Below are 16,787 nucleotides of genomic sequence, written 5' to 3' on the forward strand. Positions count from 1 at the left end.
TGTCCATTTCTTGCATGTAAAGGCAGCAATATATCAGCGATCACTTGGCAATTGCTTTGACATCAGAAGCTCAATTGAACTGCTCGCAAGCCAGAGTAATCTTAAGGTGCATGGTAGCAGTTTAACAATCAAAGCTAGTTTTTGTTTATGTTTGTTTTCAATTCTTGTTTTCAGCTGGAGGTCTAACTCGAGTTTGTTTTTGTGCCTGTAAATTCGCCTGCATTAAAATAGGAACAAGAAGCATGCGCATGAATTTGCCTCCAGGCATGTACGGTTTCTGGTGTTCATCCATATTGTGAGGAGCTGAGTAAAGATCGGGTGCCCTGCGAGCAGTAAGTTTCTCTCTCCCTTTTCGCCACAGGAAAATCAACTGCTCCTAGGTTAAATATCGGGCAGTGCGCAACAAATAGCGAGCATAACGAGAGCGTCCCTGTTCCATAATGCCCTCTAGTTCATTTCAAACTCACAACGTAAACTATCAAGGTCAGTTTTTCGAGAGCGCGAACTGAAAATCGGTCTTGCTACCATCATTCGACTATGGCCTAAAATTCACGTACTTGTTATCCCATTTTTATGGGTGGTGCGGGGTTTCAGCTGACCAAATGTTTCGGTACAAAATCAGTTCATAAACTTTTACCTAAAAATGTTATTTACTTTTTTATTTTGCGGCGAATAAGTGTCAAAGGAATTCAGTATAGAGACGGAAGGCAAAGCAAAACGAAATGATCGAACGGAGAACTGCAGGGGTTAAAGATTAGAATGGAGCGTGCGTACATACAAGAAAGAAGCGGCGTGTCATTGAGAAAGAAAAAAAACAGATATTTGACTCAGTACGTAAATAATGCGGAAATAAACAGGTCTTGACTGACTGCCAAATTCAATATGGCGGCTGCCAGTTTTGAGTAGTCGTCAGCTCGCTTCTAGGTCAGTGAAAGTATAACGGTTACACAGATTTTCACTTCTACAGATAACGTTCGAATGAGTCGGCGCCAATACATGTACTTCCAAATGAAGCTTTTTGTATTTGTTCAGACAGAATTGCATTCAGCTGCCGTGGATCCTGTAATTATATTAATCCGTAGAATGTGATTTGCTCTGTTTTGATAACACAGCGCGATTTATCAATTCAAATGGTCTGTGGGTGTCTGTGAAAATCGTATCAATTGTTTCAGTTCCATCTATATGTCAACACAAGTTATTAAGGTCGTGTTGTTTTGAGACTCTGTCTTTGAAAACGAGCAGAATATTAGACAGTGTTAGACCGGAAACAGAAAAAATTGACAATTTTTTATCGCCTCAATGCAAAATACAGTTATGCCACACCTTTTTCTATACTGCCAATCGAAAATATTGCTAATAAATTGAATAAAAGTTTTAATGGCTTTCTTAGTTTCTTCCAATAAAATAATCCGAGTAATATTCTTTACTTAGGCTTTATACTGAATCCGACGACGACGATCGAGGAAACAGGAACTTGTTTGTTGCCTGAATAAACCAGACGTTGCTCCTCATCTGCAGTGCGGCTTCACGACAACTTAATCCATTTCCTTGGACTACATGCCGTATTCCGTCAATTCTGAGCTACAAAATACTCCGTTTACAGGTGAGAAAATTTACAAATGTTAGTGTACTGTTCTTGTTCAAAGATATCATATCTTTTTTCCTCAATTGTGAGCAAAAATGTTTCCGCGCTAAAGTGATTCTGGTTTATGTAGCAGGTTGCCGAGGTTGGTGTACAAAACAAAATGCACTCGGGCCTTCGGTCTAAATGGATTTCACGGTTTTGATGAAGTCCTTTTTTCTTATTTAATTTAATTTAATTTAATTTATTGTTTGCCAGTACAGTGGATGTTTGAAGTTTATTTTGTATCGTTTCAATCCATACATTCAATCGACTCTTTCGCTCTGAGGTACAAAGGGCTGTTTGCCATGGAATAAGTCAGTCTTCCTGTAGTCCACAGATATAAATGTATTGCATTTACAGCTCCTGCAATCAATGTGAAAAGAAAATAGTCGACAGAACCGCCTCATAAATTCGGACTACATTGCGATGAAAAACTGGAATCTTCGGCAAAATGTCGCTTCAAACTTTCACATCACTAGAAATCTTATTCCTCGCTGAGTTTTTCTCGGAGGGACGAAAAAATTCCGTTTAAAGTACAGCATAACATAGCAACCATAGTATTTTCGGAAAACCAACAACAGTTTTTAAGACTCTCCATGAGTTAAACTGAATCCTGGTCAAGAAATCAAAATGTGCCAGCCAGTGAACAAATGTGCCTTTACTTAAAGAAAACTCCGACACCAACACGGGAACATAGGAATTTAAACATTAACATTTTAAAAATTATTTTGCGTAAAAGGTCTGGTTGGGTGCTACTTGTTTTGAGATAGCTGTCGTCTAGTCTCTATACAATGTAAACAAACTGAACAAAACTCGCGGTCAAGGTTATCGTGCAAGCATTCAGATTTTGTCTTCAGTTTTGACAGTACGTGATGGGATGAGTGATCATGCTACGTCATCGGTGTGGCAACCGCGGGAAAATGGGCGTGCGGCTCGCGTGATCCAATTGAACAATCTGTTTCATCTATGTTATGGTTGGTTGAAAAGACAGCATCCTTGCTCTGACTGGCTGAAGCATTTGCACGAATTGAACGAGTTTTTGAGCCTGAAGGTGATGTTACCTGAAAAGTTGTTATCGTGTAACAGCGCGCGTATTTCTTGCGGCAACACACTGCAAGTTTTTGAACTGTCTTCAACTGTCTTTGAACTGTCTTCTGCGCAATGCGTTACCGCAACAAAATGTTGCGTTAAAAGTTGTCCGGCGAAATGTTGGGTTAAAAACAGTCTTAAAAAGTCAGGTCTCGTATAACATTACCTAAATGTAAAGTTTAATGGCAAAGAAAACCAGCATTCGTTAGCTGAAAAAGACAAACCCGTTGTTCTGTTTGTAAAGTTGAAATCTTCAAAAGCATGAGTTTCTCCCACGTAAAACTAAAACTCTCCGCAGCCCCTGATCTTGCGACGTTAAGGATATGTTGCGATCACTAAATTGGCTCTCCAAGCTTTGCATATGCGGTGATTAATGAAAAAGTTAAGCGCAAAGATGGAGTTTTGGTGGTGTTAATCGCGGGCACTGACTGAAATTTGGATTTAGTCCGTAACGAAAATCTAAAGTTTTCTTCGGCGAAATGTCAACTCAAAATTTCTTAACGTAACATTGGAAAATAACTTAAGTCCTTTCGTTTCCGAGGGGGTAAATATGTTGCTAAAAATGCGAAAAAAAGGTCAGCTAGCATTTTGTAAGACCCGTGACAACAGCTAGTAAATTCGGGGATTAAACTGATTCCGTTATCCTAAACATTTCTACAAACAGTTAAGCATGCGAACAGACCATTCTGTTTTAGCTTATACAACTATGTCTATGCATAAAACGATCTGGCAGCACAGGAGACAAAATTTGAAGTATTTTTTTTTTGAATATTCTCGTCGCAGGGTGTCCGCGATTGGAACCCGCGACCCTGCGGGCAATGCTGCAAAGCTTGTCATCGACTGAACAATCGAAACAGCGGGAGCCGGTTTCTTCCGAGTCCGTGATTATAATCCTGTTGAAGCTTCAGGTTTAGTTTGTAAGTTGTTCTATTTACTGTCACGGTGTTGCAGTCAAACGTTTACCTGCTACAGGCATTATATTACGTTTTACTGAATTACCTTAGGAAAATAAACTTTAATTTCAAATAATTCATGGCAGCCGAATGGCTTGTTCCGGGAAGACCAACAAAGCTAAAAGACCCGTAAAATATTAAGGGTCTGTTGGATTTTCAAAGTCAGTTCTAAACTGAATCGAAATAAAAGACAAGTGAATATCCTGTTACTTCCATAAACTTAAATTTCTTTTAAGCAGCCTAAAACAAAACATGTAACACAGTACATATGTAAATCTATTTTTCCCTGCCTTAAATCGCCCGCAGCCCAAGTTGATGGGGACGGCGCATCTCCCGGAAATACCCACTTTCCAGTTGATTTCGCTCGCTATAAATTAATTTTTCCGCTCTTTGCATCCTTTCTCTTCTTACTCAACGATTAGCATGATCATCTGCGGTTTTATAAGGTGCGCTTTGATCTTGAATTTAACTTCAATCAGAATGCTAAAGAACCAATAGGAAGAGGCGTGGTTATTGCCAAACAATTAAAGGTAGTCAAAATATACAGACAACGAGGCATCAAAAGCTCTTACAAATGAATTTTTCTGTCACAACATCAGACCGTTTAGATCGTCCAGCTAATGGCTCCCGGCAAGTGCGGATCGTATGTATATCGCATTGAACTTTTGCTGAAAGTTGTTTTTCAGTGTTCACAAAGTTGAAGCGACAAAACAAACTTGTAAACACTACCATTTAATTTCGACGAACTGAATTTGCAAAACTGCACAATAACGCCACAGGGAAGTTCGGCTGGACAACCGTGTTCACAGATTAATTCAATGGCCACACTTTGAAGAAATATACATGCTGCAGAACCGTATTACCGATTACGAGAAGTGTGAGTCGAAGAGATCTAACGAACAACGGGAGGGAAACGAAGACATGACTACACGAACACGAACAGTTTTCCAAAGAGAAGCTCGTCGTCGTTGAAGGCAGTGGGTATGTGGCTTCCTTATTTATAACTACAACCAACCTTCTCTTTTCTGTTCATTAATCATGTTGTCTCATCGAACTACTGAGCTAAAACGGTTACCGCGAAAGCTTTTTAAAATACCTACCTGTGCAATTGATAAATGTTTTCGCCAAGAGCTAGATATTGAAGGGTGTTAAGGAGCAATGTAAATTTTAATTAATTTCAAACCGTTCCCTTGCTCACAAAAAAGAATATCCTTAATGACATGCTAAATTAGTGATAGAATATTCAGCGAGTTGAGAATAACGATGAAAAGCAGCACAGCAAAGTTGATAGAAATGAATTTTACGGAGCACAACGATTTTGAATTGTAATGTTTTTATACCGTGACGGTGAGAGCAATTAAGCAGCCAATTTGGTTTATCTTGCTTCACCGTTTTTTCGTAATTTCTCAGTTTGTTTTTGCCCGCAAGGGGATCAACATAGTGGTTTTAGAGAGTTTTCGTTAGAGCTTCTGGTGTGAAAATGAGTGGAAGTAATTCACCACGCCATCTGCCTGATACAGAGAGAGTGAATTGTAGGTTTGGTCAGTAAAGCGATTCTTCATTCACTCCTCTTTCTTAAGTATACCCAACTTAAAAACCGGGAAAAACAAAGAAATCGTGCACTTTTGAGAAGTACAGTCGACCCCCGATAACTCGAACCAATTTTCTTTTCCCTTCAGGTCATTTTCTATAAAATTATATTTTACCCTCGATAACTCAAACTCCCTTTTACTCGAACTTTTTTCAATTTCCCTTGAAGGTTCGAGTTATCGGTAGTCGAATGTATACTGACTGAAAAACTTACCCTAGAGGTTTTTTAAAAGACCCGACCCATACATGATAAAAAGTTTGAACTACGCAAAAAAGCAGAAGACACAAATGTGTGAATTCAATCTGAGCGCCGTGGGGCTTTGTATTTGTCATTATATGAATCACGTGCAATAGAACAGAGAATAGTGGATGTGAACCTCATCATGAAAGCGAGACTAAGTGCAAAGCTTTTGATAGGAAAATTAGTTTTGCTTGCATATGAATGAAAATTAATTTTAATTATAAAAACTTTGCACTTAGCCTCGCTTTCATAATGAGGATCAAAGCAACTCGAAAATGTAACACAAACTGCAAGGCTGATACTACGTGAAAGAGTTGACTTTGCGAGACACTGCGGACAACCCGACAGAAACCGACAAAACAGGGCTGCAACCGTGGACAGCTGTTTCGTTCTTATTGGAACTCGTCAGCACGGTGTAGCATTATCGTTCGCGGTCCTTTGCAGTTTTCACGTTTAACTCGAAAATGGCCTATTAGGGTAAACTGGGCGCCTAAATTAAAAGCAAGGACACTGTCATTTTCAGAGCCCTCGTTACTGTTATCCAGCGAAATACTTTTCCGTTCGATTGGAGTAATCGTCGAGGTTTACCGGAGAGGTGTAGGAACGAGATTGGACCTATACATGAGACGTTAAAGACGCATGGAAATTGTAAATCAATTTGCTTTCTTTAATTTTCTTCTGATTTCTTTTTCCTTTTCGGCGTGCTCATTGCGCTTTTCTTCAACCTTGCATGCTCGCATTCTCGTTAACATGTGCTCAATTGCTCGAAATTTCGTTAATCCTCCTTTGTAGTTTTTTTTTATACATATATAAACGATAAATCAGTCATGATTTGGTTAAAGCAAAAAGGTTGAAACATCCTTACCTCTGGCTTCAGTCTTTCTTCAACTGAGTTCAGCCTGTAACTATTGTTCTGTTTTGGAGGTGTCAGCCAGATTATTAGCTATTACTTGGCGCAAAACTCGCTGCTCGCCATCTGTCAGTTTTTTAAAGTGCTCGCTGCTCGCAAGAAAAAATTGACAACTGCTCGTGCTCGCAAAAATAAACACACTGCTCGCATGCTCGCAAAGACCATTCGATACAAAGAAATTAACCATTTCAAAAGCGATATCTTAGCTATGGCTTTTTAAGCGAAGTTAAAACGCTCAAAAATATGACTGCTGAGCTTTGTTGACTGAAACTTGAGAGGGTAGTTCTACAAACTTGAATTAAGGATCATGACGAATGGCTCACTCAGATTTACAGAAAGAAAACAAGCGTAAGAAAGCCATAGAATTCAATCGTACTCGTTTTAATTGTTGTACTATCGTGAATTCTTTGTTTCTTTGTTCTATGGTGTCGTGACTTCCTAGAACTGATAGGAAACGGTAAATAAAACAAAACGTCTTCGAGATAAGTTTTTTCACGGTTGGAATTAACACCGGGGCCGGAATTAAGCCATGTATGAAACACAACAACCAAAAATTAATACACGCACGCATACTCTGCGCGTCTTTAATTGATTTTCCCGTCATATCCTTTATTTGAAGTTTCAATATTTTATTTGGCAAACTTCTACGACTTCTATTTCCCTCCCGAACTTTGAACCGGCGCTTTAAATGAATACTGCATTATTTTGTTTCAGCAAGCACGTACTGGCTGTCCTTAAATTTAAATTCACGGCTAATTATGTGAAGTTAGACACCTGTCGAACGTAATTGACAATTTGTACACATACTCCCAGGTTTGTTATCAAAACGCTGCCCTAAAAGCCCCTCAGTTGACATGAAAAGTTGTTTTAAATAACCGCCTCTACGTAATAGCTTTCAACCACAATTCAGGGTTTTGCGTCAACATCCTCCTATGTTGGAACTCATTGTATTTATTATCCTTCAGTTTATTAAATAGCATTTTGAGGATGAACGGGTAGGTACTTAAGTTTTCGCTGAATTAAGACAACACTTTGAAAATTATTAGAACTGACCCAGCTTTTCCTCAGTTCATTGCTACCCGATTATTCCGCTAATATGGAGAGAAAACAAATGGTAGTCGTCGAAAGCTTGATCTACTGATGTCGCATTATTCAGGTTTACGCCGTGCAGAGAAAAAAAATCCTCGGACAAAGGTAAACCGAATTTTCACTACTTCCCCATTATCCGGTAATTTTTTTTATCGTCGAGATTTGCAGATCGGAAACTAGGCCGTTAAATCTTCCGTTCGGTGTGTCGTTCAAGACGTACGGATGAAGATAGTTCGTCCAGACGACGCATGATGCGTCTTGTACCCGTCTTTACACTAGAGACGCATAACCAGACTAACAACAAATGTTCGCCCAAGTTCGTCCAGAAGGATAATGTGTCCTATAGTATAAAAACGACCAACTGAATCAGTTGTCCAACCGAGAAAATATTTTTTTGTGATTTCTATCCGCTGAAAGAAATTCAAGCGAACACTGTTTTTTAAGACTGATAGCTGTCCCTTTCTAAATCAAAGTCGAGCGAGTGCAGTACCAAGGAGGAAAAGTTCTTCTTCTTCTGCTTTTTTCCTTTAGTCTCCACGAGCTTCGCCTGGGTACAAAAGTTTCATTTTTCGCGCGCATGAGCTAGGAACATGATCGACCGTTTTGAACGAAAACTGAACTCCTCCACTTTCCAAAGCGCATATATTAGATGGTTGCATTTAAAATGTAATTAATACAAATGCTGAATGACTGTTCCTTTAATTGAATAGTCGACTTTTATTAAAATTTTAATGTTTGCGCTGCAGTTGTCAAAGAGGAGGCCCGCAATTTTGTTGCCCGCTTTGGAACGAGTAATAATTCTGTCAGGTCCACATTTTTTCTCTTCACGACTTCAGCTTCACTTTTTCCAAGGTTGTGAGGGTATGCGTTTTTCTAGTAATTTATCTGGCAATTTAGTGGCAGAAAAAGTAGTGCAGGCTTTGGTAAACTTTCAAACTGAGTCGCAGCTTGTTGTTTCGTTTGTGCCATTAATTGACTTCTGGACGGCCGTCAAGTCAAACCGCAGTGTGCGTGTAATTTCCTGTTTGAATAGTAGGAAAATTGGCGAATGGCGTACGGTAAATACTGGCTAGCGACCGAAATTTTAATAAACGCTCTGGCTATTAATTTCATAGAAAAAATATCACGTAACACGAGTAGCTATGCGCGGGTAGATTAATCTGGAGTTTCTGGTCCTTAATACCACTTTGACACAGTACAATTTTTCTTTGGGTAGTATTAATAGACCTTATAATCGCCTTTGTTTATAGCCTGCCAATTTTACAGCAAGCTTTGTTTTTCTACTCCACCTAAGTAAAACGGTTGAATACACTTGTTTCTTTCATCGACAAAAACAGGTAAACAGTTGCGCTGAAAGGTGACTAAAACGTAATCTTCGAGACATCAAAAGTTGACAGTCCATTGAAAGATTTTTTACGGGGATAAGAACTGGCTCGTGATATTTCCAGCCTCGATGACGCATCTCTAATTTCAGATAGCTGGAGCGCACTGTGATGTGATACAAAATGTCCTGAATCATGAAGCTGTCACTTCGATACATGTACATGTTCTTTTTGATCGACTTACGTGAGTCTCAATAATGCTTTTCTTTACTCTGCTCCGTTTTTCATCAAATGTTGTTGATTATTACCCAGCAGGGATTAACTATTTATTATCATTAACTAGGTTATTCTTCATTCAAACAGGCAAAGTCTCGGACCCAGTTTGGATGGAGTTTTAATCATTCTAAAGTGGAGGTCACTCAGCGATGAGTCTCACGAATGGAACAGAAAACTCGACCGCAAATGGAACAGAAAACTCGACCGATGCAAGTGTCGGTTGCACCAACCTACCGCTCGATGCTTCGCTCTGGGCTGAATTAATATTCTTGTTCCTACTCGCCTTGCTCGCGATCTTCGGGAACGGGCTTGTATGTGCGGCGTTCGCAACAAACAAACGCCTGCGGATTTTGACCAACTATTACGTCGTATCTCTAGCGGTTTCCGATATTTTGGTTGGTAGTATCAACATCCCGCTCTGGATGTACATTAGGAGTTCAGAGTAAGTTAAAATTCATTGCTATATAATATTATCATGGCTCCCCGAAGCTAAAATCAATTAACCGGCGCAGCAAAACAATGTCTTGCGCCCGCTCGTAACCAATTTAAATCAAACCTCAATCCAAAATCGTTTTAAATGTCCCCTTGGGACTTAGATGATTAGCGAAGGAGGTAGAGAAACGGGTTGGAGTTTTATCTGGCGTTTTGGCCGAAAAAAGATAAATCTTCGAACTCCTTTTACAAATACGTCGCCGGATGAACGCAAATTGATTTTTATCGATGTGTGCGTGAGCAACCAACGCTAAAAACAACAACATTTCAGTCACGTCAGAGCCAAAAACGAGATTTTTCTTTCTGATGTTTTTCGCGACGATTTTTATTTTTCCTTCTCTGAAAATATTGAAATCATGACATGAATTAATTAAATCCTAATGTCATGTTTCACACCTCCATCGCACCTCATCGAACCAGGCATTGTAATTAACTCCTGTTCGCTTCGCTGAAATTCGGCCGAAGGTGGCAAATAATTACCAGTGCATTATCTAAGCACAGTTAGATTGGTCGAGTGCACTAATTAGGGCATTGTGACGAACAAATTCTGATCAAGATCAGAAGAAAACGCTAACTATGCGACACACGATCCCAAAACACGAGTAACTTTATCACCCTGCTATTTTTTGTTTACATGTCTCTATTTCCAAGCACGTTCTTAGTCCTCTCAAGCAATGAAAACACACCGTTTACAGAATTTCGTGGAGGTTTCGATATATACCTGGAATACAAACTAAAGAAAACGTGCGGTCGTTGTTAAATCTGACAGCAAAAACTTGTAAATAAGCGAATATGTAGTATAATTAAGTGTTTTTTTGTAGAGAAAGTCCACTCCCGCAATACAAACAGCGTCTGTTGTTTGTGTGTTCCCTCGCACATATTTCGTCTCCGCGCGACAGGAGATGCTTTTCTTTCACGAAATCGCCCAGTATTACCACAAGTGCAAGATAACAAAAGAAGAATTCTGGAGATTGTAGTTTAGATAAAAACAGCAGTCATTTTCAAGCTAAAGGTCTCAACATTCACTTCCGGTCCCAGAGTGCCAAAGGGTTTTCTGTTTTTTCTTCGCGATGATCATATGAGCGGCCGTGCAGCGTAAATGTGCGGATCAGCTGTGGTGACGCGATTTTATTTTTCGCTCGCCAGAACGGCTCCACGGTCGTGGCTTGGTTTCGGGGCAGCGGCTGACGCCAATACTCTCAGGGTAAGGGAAACGCCGATGAACGCAAATTGTCTTTTATCGATGTGTGCGTGAGCAACCTACGCTTAAAACAACAACATTTCAGTCACGTCAGAGCCAAAAACGAGATTTTTCTTTTTGATGTTTTTCGCGTGGTGACGCGATTTTATTTTTCGCTCGCCAGAACGACTCCTCGGTTTGGTTTCGGGGCAGCGGCTGACGCCAATACTCTCAGGGTAAGAGAAACGCCGTCCTGAAGGAAGCGAGGTGTCTGAAAATGCCAGAACCTTGGGCCTGTATATCACACAGCTCTGTTTTTTTTTTTTTATCAGCCGGGCAAAGGTCCTTTCTGTTGTTTGTCTGAAAATCGAGCGCCAAGCGTTTCCCCTCGCCCCAGGCTTCCCCGCCTGTAAAAGCAGCCGAACCTTATGTATTTGCAGGCTATCGGGCGCATATCGTGAAGATTGTCTCCGGAATAATCAAACAAGAAGCCAGCTCGCCTAACAGCTGAGTGATGTGAATCCTTGCGTTGTCCATTTTTATTCCCTGTCGCCCAGAGAGAAAGGGAAGATTTAAAAGTCATAACAAAAAACGCGATTTCAGTCTTCTTGGAATTGACTCGGGAATTTAACTAGATCAGTTCGGAAACTAACAAAAAAGACTGAAAATACTGAAAACCCATTTTGCAAAACACACTGCAAGTAAACAGAGTTCCACTGAAATCATTACTCAATGACCTTTTTTCGTAGAATTTTCTCCTACAGTTGTAGCCTGTTAACAGGCTCCCCAGTGGGGAGAAAGAGCTCTTATCCTTTCTTTCTCTATTCAAAGCAAAAGTTCACCAAATTTGATACTAATTAAGATCACATTTGCAAAGGACCCAAAACCGTTTGAGAAAAACCCTCTTTTGGCTTGATATTTAACTCAGCCTGACGCGTCATGCCCTGTGTATTTCTTCTTTTCTTTTCTGTTTTTGGAAATTTAGTAATTTTTATTTTTCATTGAGAATGTTCCAGCCGCTTACAATCTACAAAACACTACTTTACAGCAATTACAAAATACCTAAACAATAGTAAATCGTGAGCCATCTACGTAGCTAACTTGCGTTAAAAATTTAAACTGAAAACAATTGCAAATCAAGTAACACTACACTTAGTCTATAACCTCTACTGAAGGACGGTGCTTCTTTTTCCTACTGCGCACCCGTTCTGCGCATTTTGGGATCACTCTCGACCCCAGAGCCCCTCGGCTTTGACTGCGTCAAACCGGCAGCCATGCGCAATAGGGATGAGCTCTGGAGTCAAGAATGATTTTGAGATGAACCTTCTAAAACAAAATTTTTTTTGCGTGGCTTATGACTTTGCATAAAAAGCAGATCTTAGTAAGTGTTATTGGAATTCCACTAGCTCTTGCTAAGTTCTGCTATTTCCGCATAGGCACAGACCTCATAAAAGTCATCAACCTCCTTTCTATTAATAGGAACCGTCTTAAATTTATTCCACCTATCCTAATCCATCTTTTCCTGAGAAACAATGGAGAAACAAATGTTATAATGCTCTGTACCCTTCGCTTCCTTGATTACGTAAACGAGTCCTCATTGTGACGTTTATGCTTTTTATAGCTGGTGCAGGAAAAACCGGAATTTGTATGACGCTTACGTCATCTTCGACATCTTGTGTGGAACAGCCTCGATTTGGAACATGACTGCTATTAGTATCGACAGGTAAGATCACAGGGGTCCCACACAAACTGTGAGTGTGTGACCGTGGGAATACCGAAAGTCCGAGTGTTATTAACAGTGAATATTGCATGGTATGTTAGCAGTTAAGTTAACAATTAACGTAAACTAACCTGAGTAATCTTGGTGTGCCTTTGAACGAGAAATAGCGATTATCAAAAATTGTCTTATGGTTGTTCTTACAAAGCGAAATATCGCTTGTTTAGAACGGTTATTTTTAATACTGTTGGTGTGTTTCTGCATGTATAGTATAAACCCAATAGCATCCAATTCATTGTGCGCCAACTGTCACCCAAGAGGGTTCGCTCTTATTATATAACTCTTCAAAAAAAAATTGCATGGGAAATAAACCCCCAAGGAAACCTTTTAAGAACTTTCGGGTGGTAATATTACAGTGATTGGCGCTCCACTTTCTCGAAACCACCCACGTTCAAAAAATACCATTCGTTTTTTTTTTCTATACAGGTTCGCAGCAGTAGTCTACCCGACAGTTTATAAACATCGAATGAAGAACACAAAAGTGGCTGGTTGGACGGTGCTAGCCGTATGGACTTTCTCCGCCTTCGTTGCCGGACTTCGACTTGAATATCAAAAATTCAACTACGCCATGTTCGTTGTGACTCTCAGTTTTTTTATACCTCTGCTAATAATTCTCTTCTCTTATGGAAACATTTACCGCGTGGTCAGATACCGTGCAAAGTGGACTGGGTCCGTGTTGATCGAGATCAAACTGGCGCGAACTCTGTCGATTGTGATTGGTGCGTTCATCCTCTGCTGGGGGCCGTTCTTCATCCTCAACGTTGTGTCTTATTACTGCAGGGATAGCTGTGACTATACTATGGCCATACTACTGATCAAATGGATGCAGTACGCAAGCGCGTGCATTAACCCGGTCATATACACTATACGAAATCGCGAATTTCGTTTCGCATTTCATAAGCTGATTTTTCGATGTAGCTACAGAAATGGCAAGTACGTGTTTAACCCTCACACAAAGCGTACTACGTGGTGTGGCTGTTGTCAGCTCGGGGGGCCATTGGATGAAGAATATGGCGAGGGTCGGTCTCGATATCCCACGTATACTGAAGAATCAGTGGTGCAAAACTCTCACGTTCGGCATCCTTCGACGCCTTCTAAGAAACAAACAACGTCCCGGCTAGCTTTTGAGAATCTGTCTTCGTCAAAACGTTAATCCCTTTTCTTTGGCGAAGGGTTGAAATAAAACTGAAAAAAAAAATCTCTGAAATAGCTAGGCTCAATAGCAGGGGAAACGAGCCCGCGCTCCTCCCGGAAAGAAAGTCCTGGACCCCAGAGAGCGGCGGAAATCGAGCGCACAAAACACTGCAAAACAACTTCCGGTATCACTTGAAGGTACTGTTCACAAAGAGCACTTCACAATAGCTTTCATTTGAACGCTCACACCTTAAAATTCTATCGACACACTCAAAAGTTATAAGATCCACAAGAGTTTGATACCAGAAATATCCGCGATATGCTAATCTCTTCACGCGATATGAAAAACAGAGACAGACAAAAGAAAAACTGAAAGAGGTGTGCTTGATGATAACATGGTCTTCGCTACCTTCTGCGAACAAGGGTTCCTTGGTTACCTTGTGAGCCGGTGGGCGAATAAGCAACCTGCAAACATCCGATCGATTTTCTATCGTGCGTGCGCGAGTTACGTCACAATACGTCATGTGAATCATCACTTCCAGTCTTGCATTTTAGTGCGCCACTTCAACAACTCTCCTCCAAAGTTTCAAAGGAAGTTCTCGCCAAAACGTAATCTAGCTATCTGCTCGCGCGCGAAAATGTTTTGCGTAACAAAATCCCATTGGCTCCTATTTCCCGGCCAATTCCTGGGCGAGCTTGTGCAAGCCAGTTTAACCAGTTGACAGCTGGTTAGAAACCAGAATTTTTAATTGACTCGTCCAGGTTTGTGGACGGTGGCGGGTCAAATAGTTACACAGATGTGTACAGGGTTTACGTATTCACATGCCGGCACACAGGGTAACCAAGGGACCTCTGTTCGCAGGGGCAGTCTTTACTGAAGCCATACAAAAATTGAGAGAAATATGACTATGTAAAATAGCCAGAAAGAAGAAATACTTATAGCAGAATATTTACTACATAAAAAGCAATGTCAGATCCTCATTTTACCAGAAAACTGAGGAAGTTAATTAAGTCTTTGAATGAGCCCGCGAGTTTTGTTTCCTAAAAATCATAAAGGACCTCGTTCGCGGCGCTCAAAATGGCGACGTAATCAGCTTCATATTGGATGCTTACTTTTTAGTCGTCGGATAACCGTCGTTTAGTGTTCCTACTTTGTGTAAGTTGGACAGAAGGAGTCGGAGACTCTGAGAATATTTTTCCTTCCCTTGGGCTAATAATCATTCAAAGGATATTTTCAGGAGCTTATTTTCGGGGAGTAAGGCGTTTGGGGGACTCATCAGGGAAATATCGCTTAGGTTTGACAATAAAGACAGATTGTTTCAAGGAAGGTGCGTGCTAATACCGAAGTATTTTTACGCAGCTTATGACTATGCGGAGAAAGCAGATCTTAGCAAGGGCTATTGAAATCCAAAAAGAAAACTGCGGGTAACCACGCATTTTTCAGAGATAATTAAGGGACAATTGTTCTAAAAAGCAGTAAAAGACAAAGCTATATATGGCGTTTATTTCCAAATTGAAGCTTTATTATCTCTGAAAAATGCATGGTAACCCCCAATTTTCTTTTTGGATACCAAAAGCACTTGCTAAGTTCTGCTTTTTCTTCATAGTTTCAAACCGCGCGAAAATATCCCTGTATTAGTAGGCACCACCCATAGGAAACCCGAGTATTTCGAGATGCGCAGAACGTATGCGCAGTAACAAAAGTAGGCACCGTCCTTTTAAAAGATGAAAGCTTGAAACAGCTGAGTTGGACAGTCCAGGGCTTATAGTCCGAACGAAAGATTTAAGCACCTGAGATTAGGGGGACGGAGGAGGTGGAATTCTTCGGTCCTTGTTGACGACCATAAATCCCTGTACGGCTCGCTTTTTCTGCCGGTCTACTACCTCCCACAAGGGACATTGATTGTAAATAGACTTCGTGTTAAACTTTCAAACAAGCAATTCGTTATATGTATATTACAGAGCCGAATTCCGCTATTGTTTGTCTCCAAGAGACTATTGTCTAAAATCGAATGATTATATTTGTTGTCGTATAGAGAGACTATAGATATACTGCAGTACATATACAATAAAACAGATAGAAGAGCGATAGAGGGCTAGACAGCTTGATTAATGTTGCTGTAAGAAATAAGAGCATATTATTAAACGAAGTTTAAAATGTATTAAAGAAATCTGTGGTCTAAATGTGTTTGTCCAGAGTGTCTTTTTTTTTGGGGGGGGGGGGGGTGGGGAGGGAGGGAGAGGCTTGGGAAACGACTTAAATATAATTTTTTTCCTCTCTCTCTCTCTCTCTCTCTCTCTCTCTCTCTCTCTCTCTCTCTCTCTCTCTCTCTCTCTCTCTCTCTCTCTCTCTCTCTCTCTCTTCTCTCTCTGATTTAATTTTTTAATCAGTTGGAGTAATTGTCTCATGAAAAGCCGGCCCTTTTTTCCGTGAGAAAAGAGAGACCTTTCCAGCATCCATATGAGGGACTTTAAGATTTGACTACAAGTTCGAGATTGAGCACGAGTATGACTTTTCAAATCTAGTTTTCGTGGCTTAGATAATCTCTTGTCACATCAGTCTTTCTTCTGGAGTCTGCAATCTAGTGATAAACAATGGGAAGGAGCGAGAGTTCTGGGGACGTAATCGGTTTGAAATTCAAAGGACTTCGTACTCGATTTTATACTCGTATTCCGATTTGAAGGTCCCTCCTAATGCGCCATTAAAGCGAAACTGATTGGTTGGTCAACTCCAGGCCATAAAAGTGGTTTTAAAATGCTCGTTGACTCCCTTTGCAGACGTTTTTAGTGGCCATCAATTCGACCTCAAAGGTGGGACTAAGCGCCGACTCTTAAAAAATGTCTGGGTAGAAAGGACGTTTTTTATGATAAGTTTCACGGCCGTGAACTTCTATCAGTGCATCCTCGTTTCGTACAGAAGGCACATGACGCAAATAAATTTATTTAAGCAAAAGTATAATAACTTGGGTAACATTACATTATTTTCATTATCATGACTGAACAACAGAGCCGTACAACCAAACCGAAGTAATTACTCTATCCAATCACAACAGAAGTAAGCAAAAATATGAACCAATCAGAATTCGAAGTAAATACAAGTAGCCGGCATA

The 16,787-nt window shown here is 40.3% G+C and overlaps 1 protein-coding gene across 4 annotated transcripts; it reads left to right on the plus strand.

Annotated features, from left to right (window-relative positions):
• Positions 1 to 1,463: 1,463 nt before the first annotated feature.
• Positions 1,464 to 13,999, plus strand: LOC146465824 (histamine H2 receptor-like). 4 transcript variants are annotated; one of them, XM_085128274.1, is made up of 4 exons: positions 1,464 to 1,603; positions 9,182 to 9,536; positions 12,388 to 12,489; positions 12,970 to 13,999. In XM_085128274.1, the coding sequence occupies exons 2-4, from the start codon at positions 9,244 to 9,246 to the stop codon at positions 13,694 to 13,696; spliced, it is 1,122 nt and encodes a 373-aa protein (XP_084984400.1). In that variant the 5' UTR covers positions 1,464 to 1,603; positions 9,182 to 9,243; the 3' UTR covers positions 13,697 to 13,999. The 4 variants fall into 4 exon arrangements, with proteins under 4 accessions (XP_084984400.1, XP_084984403.1, XP_084984402.1 ...); XM_085128277.1 differs by lacking the exon at positions 1,464 to 1,603 and adding an exon at positions 4,251 to 4,647; XM_085128276.1 differs by lacking the exon at positions 1,464 to 1,603 and adding an exon at positions 6,121 to 6,145.
• The last annotated feature ends 2,788 nt before the right edge of the window (positions 14,000 to 16,787 follow it).

The sequence above is a fragment of the Pavona decussata genome, unplaced genomic scaffold, assembly GCF_977016875.1.
Source record: "Pavona decussata unplaced genomic scaffold, jaPavDecu1.1 SCAFFOLD_155, whole genome shotgun sequence".
Classification (NCBI taxonomy): Eukaryota; Metazoa; Cnidaria; class Anthozoa; order Scleractinia; family Agariciidae; genus Pavona; species Pavona decussata.

Coding starts and splice junctions, on each gene's coding strand:
- LOC146465824 (XM_085128274.1), top strand. CDS start 9,244: ATGAGTCTCACGAATGGAACAGAAAACTCGACCGCAAATGGAACAGAA. Junction 9,537..12,387: donor ATGTACATTAGGAGTTCAGA/GTAAGTTAAAAT, acceptor TGCTTTTTATAG/CTGGTGCAGGAAAAACCGGA. Junction 12,490..12,969: donor ACTGCTATTAGTATCGACAG/GTAAGATCACAG, acceptor TTTTCTATACAG/GTTCGCAGCAGTAGTCTACC.